Raw genomic sequence first — 10,559 nt, 5'->3', positions numbered from 1 at the left:
AATTGTTAATATAAAAAATTATAATATAACTAATTTACCCCTTATTAACATATTTTTTTAATTAATTTAATAAATATATTTTATGAGTTTTGCTTTTAAAAAATTCAATATATACAACAATGGTTCTTATGTTTGGATCTGAACAGTTAATTGATTGAGATGGATATCAACTTGTCGGTATACATATAAGATATTAAACAATTTAAAAGGAAAAATCTAGAATCAAAATATTAATTTTCCCTCACCTTCTTACTAATTTTCTTTTTCACATTGATGAATAACTTTTTCGTCATGACTATGACAAATTTTTAAGTTATTTACAAAATACAAATACGAAAAGTAAAATTTAATTAAAATGAATAAACATGTTCGGGCCACATTTTCGGCCCGTGCGATCTAGTAATGAGTCTAAACACGCAAGTGACACTAAATTGAGCATGTACCACACAAATTAATGAGCGGCGAAATCAGGATCTCCGCTAAGGAGTTCAAAATATGAAAAAATAAACACACAAAAAAATTAAATAAGGTTCAACATTTATTTTATATATATATATAAAAAAAAATTAATTATGTATAAATAGCATAATTTTTCACCGAAGGAATTCGGATGAACCTCACCCCTTCTTGGTCTCCGCCCCTGTAAACACGCCTTTCAATTTTTATTTTCTTTTTAAAGGCGGCATAGACCTTTCTACTTAAACAGCTTATCCATTTACTTTGAGAACTCAGAACATTTTCTTGTTCTTAAATTCCAAGAAGCAATTTGCAAAATATACACAAGTACTATGGGCTCTCACTGCGCAAATCCACCAATTCATGTCTTTATGGTCTCATTTCCAGGCCAAGGACATGTCAATCCTATGCTTCGTCTTGGCAAACGCCTGGCAGCCAAGGGTATTCTCGTCACATTTTCCACGGCTGAAAGGTATGGTTGTCAAATGAGAAAAACCAACAATAACCTAAGTGATGAACCAACTCCCTGTGGTTCAGGTATGATGAGATTTGAGTTCATTGATGATGCTTGGGATTTTTCGAAGCCCGGGGGGAACGACCTCGGACTGTACCTGCAGCATCTAGAGTCAATAGGTAAACAAGTCCTTCCTCAAATGATTGAGGAAAGCAAGAAACAGGGCCGCCCTGTTTCTTGTCTTATCAACAATCCTTTTATTCCTTGGGTTTCCGATGTAGCTGAAATCCTCGGAATTCCTAGTGCTGTCCTTTGGGTTCAATCTGCTGCGAGTTTTTCTTGTTATTACCATTATATGCATAAATTAGTTCCTTTTCCTACTGAGTCAGAGTCCGAGCTAGAAGTTCAATTACCAGCCATGCCCTTGCTCAAACATGACGAAATTCCTAGCTTTTTGCACCCTGCTTCCCCGTACACTATGTTGAAGAAGGCAATTTTAGGTCAATTTAATAAGTCTAGTCCATTTTGTATACTAATAGATACATTCCAAGAACTCGAACTCGAGCTAGTTGAGCACCTTTCCAAACTTTGTCCAATTAAAACTGTTGGTCCATTATTCAAGCACCCTAAATTAAGTTCCCCCGATGGAGAAGATTTTCGTGGCGATTTATTCACATCTGATAGTGGCATAATGCAGTGGCTAGATTCAAAACCATTATCCTCTGTTGTATACATTTCGTTTGGAAGTGTAGTCATATTGAAACAAGAACAAATTGATGAATTGGCCTATGGGTTGTTAAATTCAGGGGTGAATTTTTTGTGGGTATTAAAAGAACCATCCCCAGGGACAATTTATCTACCAGTAAAATTACCAGATGGATTTTTGGACAAAGCTGGTGACAGGGCTAAAATTGTCCAATGGTGTCCACAAGAACAAGTTTTAGCACACCCATCATTAGCCTGTTTTCTGACACACTGTGGATGGAATTCGACTATGGAAGCAGTATCAATTGGTACACCAATTATTGCGTTTCCTCAATTTGGTGATCAAGTTCTTGATGCTAAGTACTTAGTGGACGTGTTTAAAGTTGGTATTCGATTGTGTAGAGGTGAGGATGAAAATAGGATTATTCCACGTGATGAAGTGGAGAAGTGCGTTAGGGAGGCGACAAGCGGAGCAAAGGCGACGGAGATGAAAGAAAATGCATTGAAGTGGAAGAAAGCGGCGGAGGATGCGGTGGCTGAAGGTGGCTCCTCCCAGTTGAACCTGCAGGCATTCATCGATGAAATTGTCGCAACATGTACTGCTGAAAAGTTCGAGAAAGCTGGCCTGAAATAATTTTTTTTTTTTTAATCTCAAAAGAGTGGGTGAAAACTGCTCGTCGCACTTGTTTACGTTAAATCATACAGTACTTATTAACGTATTATAATTATATAATTTAATAAGATTATAAAATATATTGATTATAATAGGTAAGCATGCAATGAAAATTTATAACAGTATGTTTTGATCTGGTGTAATCATTCTGTGTGAATAAGTTTTAGTTGAAACTACGTTACAGCGTTACTTAGAAAAATTGTAACTACAGTAGCTGAAATACTTTGTTGTATTTGAAATTTGAAACATGGAATAGGGCTATTTTTCCTTTAATAATCAACTACCTTGTCCGCTTGCCTGCTAATTATGAAGCAAACTCACGTGAGATTTCTATCTTTGTAAAACATGTTAGGTTTAGGCTTGAAAAAACAGAAAAACTGGTAAATGAATTGTTAAAAGCAGTGACTTGTGTGTTGTGCAGATTAGTGAAGAACTTATCTTGTTACGTTTTCAGTATCCAATAGTTTACTCAGATCTATTGCAATTGAAGGAAAGGAGATAATAGGTTCTTTTCATTGGGTTAACATTTTTATTTATTTGTTCTTGGGGAAATACGATGGGATCAGAAAGATCCAACTAGATATATATTACTCTCTCCATTCTATCTTAAATGTAGCTTTAGCTTTTTTCATAGTCCATTAAAAAACTACCTACTAAATATAAGAATACTTTACTGAATTTAATTAAAAGTATATTATTTTTTTCTCTTTTATTAATAATAATATTAAGGATATAGTTAAAATATTTGTTCACTTTAATTTTGAATTTCTAAACTGACAAAATATTTTTGAAATAATTTTTAAGGTAAAGTGACTATTAATTTCAGACACAGAAATTACTTGATTTTATTAGTCATATGGTATAATATACGTAAAAAATCAAGGAGCCGTCCGAAATTTGGTAACATAGACAATTTCAAAATATTTAAATCAAACACTAGTGTCACCATTGAATACACGATAGCTTTTTTCATATAATTGACGCAATCTAGTACTATTAAAATACACTCCAATATTTATAGAACTAAATGATGAGATCGATGAATCTAAAAATGGATCGATCACTATTTCCTCCATCCCATATTATTTGGACACTTTTTCTTTTGCACGCACTTTAAAAATCATAGATAAAAGATATATTTTACTATCTTGTCCCTATCTCTCTTCAATAAGTACATTCTAATCAATATTAATTATTTTCAAGAACATTTAATACTAAGGATAAGATGTAAAAGATTTAACTAATTTTATTAAATCAATATTGATTATTTTCAAGAACATTTAATATTAAGGGTAAGATGTAAAAGATTTAACTAATTTTATTTTGGTTTTACAAATAAACATGTAATTTGAGACATATATTTTTAATAATATGACCAAATAATATGAAACGGAGAGCGTATTACTTTGGATTTCCATATGCAAAGGACCACTCACCATAAATGTGACACCTCACTGACATTACTAACACATATGCTCTTCCCGAAAATTCAGATGCGCTGCCTTTGGGAGCTCCAAAGAGAGACTAATTACCCATGCAACTGTAGTGTAAAAGGAAGAGACAAATTTAATTCTTTTTAGACTCGACAAATTTAATACAGCAATAACATATCTACTATAATTTTACAAATGAGATCTGGAAAGATTAGAATGTATGCAGATTTTACTTTACCTTAGATTAATTATTAATACTCGACAATTTAATCTTCAAGATTAATTATTAGCACTGACATTTATTATCCTTATGAAATTACGTGTTCAAGTTTAATTTAATTTCTCATCTTTATATCAAACATACTGCGTTTAGATGCAGCTTATGATTGAGGGGAAGAAAATTGCGAAAGGACACGACTCCTGGTTCAAGTAATTATCTAAACTCTTAGCCGCACCAGTGGTCTATTACAAGAACACGTTTCTATTTCAGTTTTCAATTATCATACGCAGAATTAAATGGCTATAGAAGCGTATACTCCTTTCATTCCATAATTAGTGTCACCTTAGCCACAAAATTATTCTATAATAAGTGTCACTTTAAGAAATCAAGACATAAATTGACTAGTTTTTTCTGATCCTACTTTTAGACAATAAAGCAACATCTTAATGATGATTGAAAAAGCCACATAGTAACTTGGTGTTGTTGAATTCCAATGTCAAAAGGTTTACTTTTTGTGCATGCTCTAATCAAAAGATAAAAGAAATTTATTTTATTATATAGGAATAATTTGGTAAACTTCACATTGCATTATTGGTTTCTTAATATGCGTGTTTTTGGTAAGGTGACACTCATTATGGAACCGAGGGAGTAATTTGTTAACCTCTTCATTATGATTTTAATTCTTTTTCTTTAAGCGTACATGAATACTCCCTCAGTCCCAATTTACATGACACACTTTTTTTTTAGTCAAAACAATAAAAAAATGACATATTTCCTTATTTTACAACAATTTAACTTTAAACTTTACCTTTTACGTGAGATGATCTATACCTACACAAATATCTTTGGCTTGTTTCAGACCATTAGATTTAAAAGTATTTGTTTATTTCTTAAACTCCGAGCCTAATCAAAGTAAATCACACAAATTGGGATGGAGGGAGTATTTATTTGCTTGATAGAGTAATACTTTTTGTGGTCTAACGATACTTTTTCCACCTGTATATCAGTAATACTTATTCTTGTACATCAATATATGGATAAATACGACCTACGAGATTTAACTAATTTGACTGAAATGCCAATAAATAATTTGATATTTGAATTAGATAAATTTGGCTAAGCAGAGTCGACTTCATTACATTAGAATGAAGAATTAGGGTTAAAATGTTTTAGAAAGTTACATAAAAAGTACTACACTAAACTAGTTTTTATTATTTAAAGTATTTTTAGAGATAATTGAAACATTGTGGAATTGTGGTACTAACATTTTTGTTTGACTTTCTCGAATAACAATAGTAAAAGTTGATACACATGGAGTGGTTAATTATTCAATGATGCAGTAAGTAAATTACTTCTTGCAAATTTGATATTTTTTGGTATCTTTTAAACTAATAATGAAATTAATGCACAAACAGAGCTCATGTAAATTATTCGAAAGCTGTGGAACACATCAAGAGCAAGGCGACGATACCCGGTGACGCATGCTCATATGAAATCATGGAAAGAACATTAAATCTTACGAATGCATCTAACTGCATTTTGACAAACAAATGACAATCATAGTCATACTGATAGTGATTGACCTGTACTTTTGGCTGTTGCCTTGTTAACGCAAGTAATTTATTCATTGGGAGTGGACGAAAGGTAGGAGATGGAAAAAGACGTGTAACTATGAACGAGAAAAATAGTAAAATGGTCCTTTTTAAATATATTTGCATTATTTGATCCGTTAAATTGGTTTAAATGAGCAATTTTTAATTTTTATCTTTGCCGAATAGTATATAACAAACTTCGATAAATTTAAAGAAAATTGTAAAAAAAAATTCATCCAAAATACGAGAATAGTCCCGTAAAATCCAAAAAATGAAGCACCAAAAATAACACCAAACATTAGAAATAATACAGAATATAGTAAAACTTGTATCTAAAGAACTGCACCAGACATCGAAAATAGACCGAGCATATGAAGAAAAGGCAAAAACTACCGTTAGTTCCTATTAGACCTATTTTTCCTTCAAATTTCCTGTTAGATGTAAAATTTAGTTTGTTAAATATTTGAAGGAGATAAAAGATACTCAACTTTTATAAACTTCAAAGGATCAATAAAGCTCAGGTATATATTGAAGAAATTAGTTTGAACCTATCCCAAACGCAAGGGACCATTAACGCAATATTTATCAAGTGGTGACATCTGAGTTATGTTGAATAATGTGCCTCACACGTCACAAGAACTGCTTTCTTATCTTCTAGCAGAGCTTTTGGCATTTTTCGTCCCAATATATTTGGTGAGAGTTTACCGAGCGTCAATTTACTAGAATAGCATAATTAATTCATTTAAAAATTAATTAAAAACTACCATGTCAGAATACGTAAAACATAATTTTTGCTTGCGTGCACGAAAAACCCTCGAGGTAACTTGCACAGTAATTTTTCTTCCAGATTTGTCTTATATCTTCAAAAGTACAAATTAAACTCCATTATCAAACGAAAGTACGTATACCCAAAGTTCTTCAATTTAAAGCTTCACTAACACTTGATGAAAGACGAATAATAAAGATTATTAATGCAAATTCATGATAATAAATGCCCCAACATAACCAGGTGGAGTGCTACTGGAGTATTCTTTACAATTTCATTCATATGGGCGTCAAAGAGATTGAGAAGTACTTACAATGATTTATTCCAGGTTGGAAGATCCACATAGAATCTGGATAATAAAAAACTACATGTAGAGTACTGTTTGTATTTTTATTTTTTGTATCTCTAAGGAAAATAATTTTCTTTTAAAAAAATTGGAGTACCGGTAAAATTATCTCCATAAAAGTTATAGGCTAAGGTTCAAGTCATGCAATAAATTGTTAATGCTTGCTTCAATTGTTAGGGTAGACTACCTACAATACACTCTCTCTTATGGTACAACCCTTACCCGGATCTTGTTGAACACGAATATTTTATGTACTTTTTGTACCAAACTCGATTTTAGACTTCAGATAAGCACCATGATTTTGGTATTTATTTCTCTCTCACTCAAACCACCCCATTTATGCAATCAAGCTGCTGAACTTGAAAATCTTTGTTGGTAGATATAGTCTAGACTATCAAACGCAATTGGTATTACCTGCTAGTTGCTCCTCCATCTCAATTTATTTAGGCACTAAGATTAAAATGTTAAAGGGACCATGTCAAAGTTGAATTTGATTAGTTAAGTAAATTAAAATTGGTAAAATTTGTGAACATTTGTAAATAATATTAGCAATAGATTGCAAAAAGGAACCTCGTCCAAAGTGGTATGTATCCCTCAACCCTAAGAATGGAAATACGTAAGAGGTCTAAGATATATGACCTCCATATTTTTATAATCATTCTTATAACAATTAATTATTCATTTTATTTACCTTTTATGTGGTTTTTGGAATCTAAACAGCTGTTGTGGCTTTCAGATTCAACGCATGGCTTTGTTTCGACTCCTGAAAATTGATATATTCGATGGAGGAAGCATCAACTTGAAACCATCTAAAAATCAATTATATCAAACGACTCATAATTCAGAAACTGACAAGCATTAAAATCGATTGAACCAAAAACGAAGAAGAAAATTCAAGAAGTTCCTAAAACTAATACTACTCCATTGTGAAATCGACAAACTTCATAAAGTTTTCTTATTCTTGTGCCGCTCCCAGTTCAACAATTTCGTAAAATCATCACTTGCAAATGTCATTCGTTCTCAATTATTTTATGTGGCAGAAACTATTAGCCTGTTTGCTTAAATTTCTACAATCTGTTCAGAGTTGTTATTTTTATTCGACTAGTCAATCTCAAAAGCAATTTTTCTAATACTGAAACAGTGATTTCTGCTTGGTTAGGGTTCCAATTTATATTAACTTGAGGTTGTTATAGAAATTCATAAACTTAAAAATCCATCCCTATATGGATGAGAGTCTAGGGGTGGCAAATCAGCCCATAAAATTGTAACCCGCTTATTTTATTGGAAAAATTACTTTGAGAAGTCACGATACCATAAATAAGAACATAAATAGCAGAACTTTTCATATTCTACAAAAAAAAAAAAACACTGTTTATTACATATATAACACACTAAAAGAAATATATGAAGAATGGGAATATCCTCAAAATCAGGGATCCAGTCATATCTTTTAGTCTTTATTTTCATTTATCCATCATTTAAGAGATAAAAACATCATTTATTCTCTTATTTAAGATAAACATCTACTACGCATCAATCTTCTCCAACATATATATCCTCCATCTCCTCTTACTCATCCCTCCATTCCTTCATTTTCCTGTTGAAAAAATACCATGTTTATTTATGGTATAAATATATTTTTGCAAAAATACTATGTGTGTGTGTGTGTATATATATATATTTGAGAATACCATGTATATTTATGCTAAAATATCATGTATATTTATGGTATAAATACATATTTTCAAAAATACAATGTATATGCCATAAATATATTTTTGCCAAAATACCAAGTATATTTATGGTATAAATTGATAATTTCGAAAATACCATGTATAGTTATGATAGAAATTTTACATGTATTAAGAAAATAGGAATAAACGTTTAAAAAGAAAAGGAACAAAACTATTTTTTCGAATGATTGTATCAATTGTATATGGAAGATAAATATCTGCCCAAAAAACAGGAAGAGTCAGTTTGGGATTGATTCACGTTCAACTGAATTATAGGGATTTTCCTTTGGAAGTTTAATATATAGTTGCTATCAAATGAAAACTAACCTTGCTAAGATTATGCAATTATTTTCTAATTATTGCCTATTTATGTTCTTTTCCCTTTTTTATTAGCTCACCCCATTTTGACCCGCTTAATTCAACTCATTTAAAAACTGGGCTTATATGCGGCCTATACTGATCTTTGAGAAACTTTGTCTATATATTTTTAAAAAGATATTTTTTATCTAATATGTTATATATAGTAATAATATAAGATTTTTTTTAATTAGGTACTCAAACAAATTATAAGAAAACAAACAAAGAATTTAAATTTAATAAGAATTGGGATTGGGTTATAATGACCCATTTTCTTAGCCCATTTCAGTCCAACCTGTTTCAGTCCAAATAACTATTGGGTGGATCAGTCCATTTTGATATACCCAAATTCAGCTCAATCCGCCCAGTTAACGCCCCGAGATGACAGTAGTGTGGTCCTTTCCCATATCTAGACACCGACGTTTAGTGAAAAATGCTAACTGCGCTTTAACTTGTCAATTCATAGTTTTGTCATCCAATGCCCAAGTGCAGACAGTGCTCTCGACACAAAATGATTACTGCATTCATTTCTATATAATTGAGCCATGAATACCAAATTAAAGTTTGTAACAAGTACAAAAGACTTAAGTTTACAATTACGTGACGCTAGTACACATAAAGTGACAATTTCTTCATGAGAAGACATGTCAATATTCCAGTATTTGGAAAGACTTAGTAGTCCTATGTTATCCCATGTCCAACTCCTTAGGGAAAGTTGATTTGAGAATGATGCTCAGTACAATACTAGAAGGCCCACGAGTTCTTATCACCGTCATGGTACAAAAAGTCCTTGAATAATCTACGTTTCATATCATCCATTCTAGAAGGCAGTCAATTATTGTATGGCTACTTATTTAAATTTGCAAAGATATATAAAGTCAATTTATGAAGCAAGTGAGAGTAATATTGATGAACTCTATCATATATATGAATTGCGGGGTCTTTTTTGAGGAATGAATTAGTTTCAATAACGTTTCATGAAAACAATGTTACATGAACATAATTCAATAAGAAGGATATACTCTAAAGGCGAAACAAGAGGAATTAAGCATATTTCACCCGAAATTATTTGCACATATGGTCTTTAAAGTAATGGTGAAAAGATATTCAACTAATTCAAGTGATAATTTAGAAGATTTACTTATCTTTCATTACCAAACTCAACATTTGAGAAGTTGGTTTATAAGAATATTAATTGAAGTGCGTTATATCCGATATATCAAAATATGCTTCCATCAGGATGAGTAAAATACACGATATATTATTTTCCCTCAATCAAGATTCTCCCATTGAGTTTTTCTGATAAGGTTTTTAATAGTGCATTTATCAATGCATATTAATTACACAAGATATGTGTACTCTTTTTCCTTCACATGAATTTATTCCTAATAAAATTTTAACGAGGTACATTTTTGTTAATGGACATAGGTACATTTTTGTTAATGGACATTCAAGAAGGGGAATGTTATAAATAATAACATTATGGTGGACGTCAATAATTCCTAAATGTATAAATTCCACTACTCACCATCATGTTAGTACATCCCACACCTTCATAGCTTCCTCCATGATCTCAATAATTAATATCATATTTAAGACCACATTTTTGTTTGACTTTCTCGAATAACAATAGTAAAAGTTGATATACATGGAGTGGTTAATTATTCAATGATGCAGTGAGTAAATTACTTCTTGTAAAATTGATATTTATTTTGGTCTCTTTTACTAATGAAATCAATGCGCGAGCATAACTCATGTAAATTATTCTAAAGTTGTGGAACACATTAGGAGCAAGGCGGCGATATCCAGTGACGCATGCTCATA

The 10,559-nt window shown here is 31.4% G+C and overlaps 1 protein-coding gene across 1 annotated transcript; it reads left to right on the top strand.

Annotated features, from left to right (window-relative positions):
* The first annotated feature begins 693 nt into the window (after window positions 1-693).
* LOC132064847 (gallate 1-beta-glucosyltransferase 84A24-like) lies at window positions 694-2,431 on the top strand. Its single transcript, XM_059457984.1, has one exon. The coding sequence runs from the start codon at window positions 789-791 to the stop codon at window positions 2,247-2,249; it is 1,461 nt and encodes a 486-aa protein (XP_059313967.1). The 5' UTR covers window positions 694-788; the 3' UTR covers window positions 2,250-2,431.
* The last annotated feature ends 8,128 nt before the right edge of the window (window positions 2,432-10,559 follow it).

This window comes from Lycium ferocissimum, chromosome 7, assembly GCF_029784015.1.
Source record: "Lycium ferocissimum isolate CSIRO_LF1 chromosome 7, AGI_CSIRO_Lferr_CH_V1, whole genome shotgun sequence".
NCBI classification, from domain to species: Eukaryota; Viridiplantae; Streptophyta; class Magnoliopsida; order Solanales; family Solanaceae; genus Lycium; species Lycium ferocissimum.
Note: the sequence above shows the minus strand (reverse complement) of the source record. Positions and strands in the feature narration are given on the sequence as shown.

What these genes read in the sequence shown, in the direction of transcription:
- LOC132064847 (XM_059457984.1), top strand. Translation starts at nt 789, where the DNA reads ATGGGCTCTCACTGCGCAAATCCACCAATTCATGTCTTTATGGTCTCA.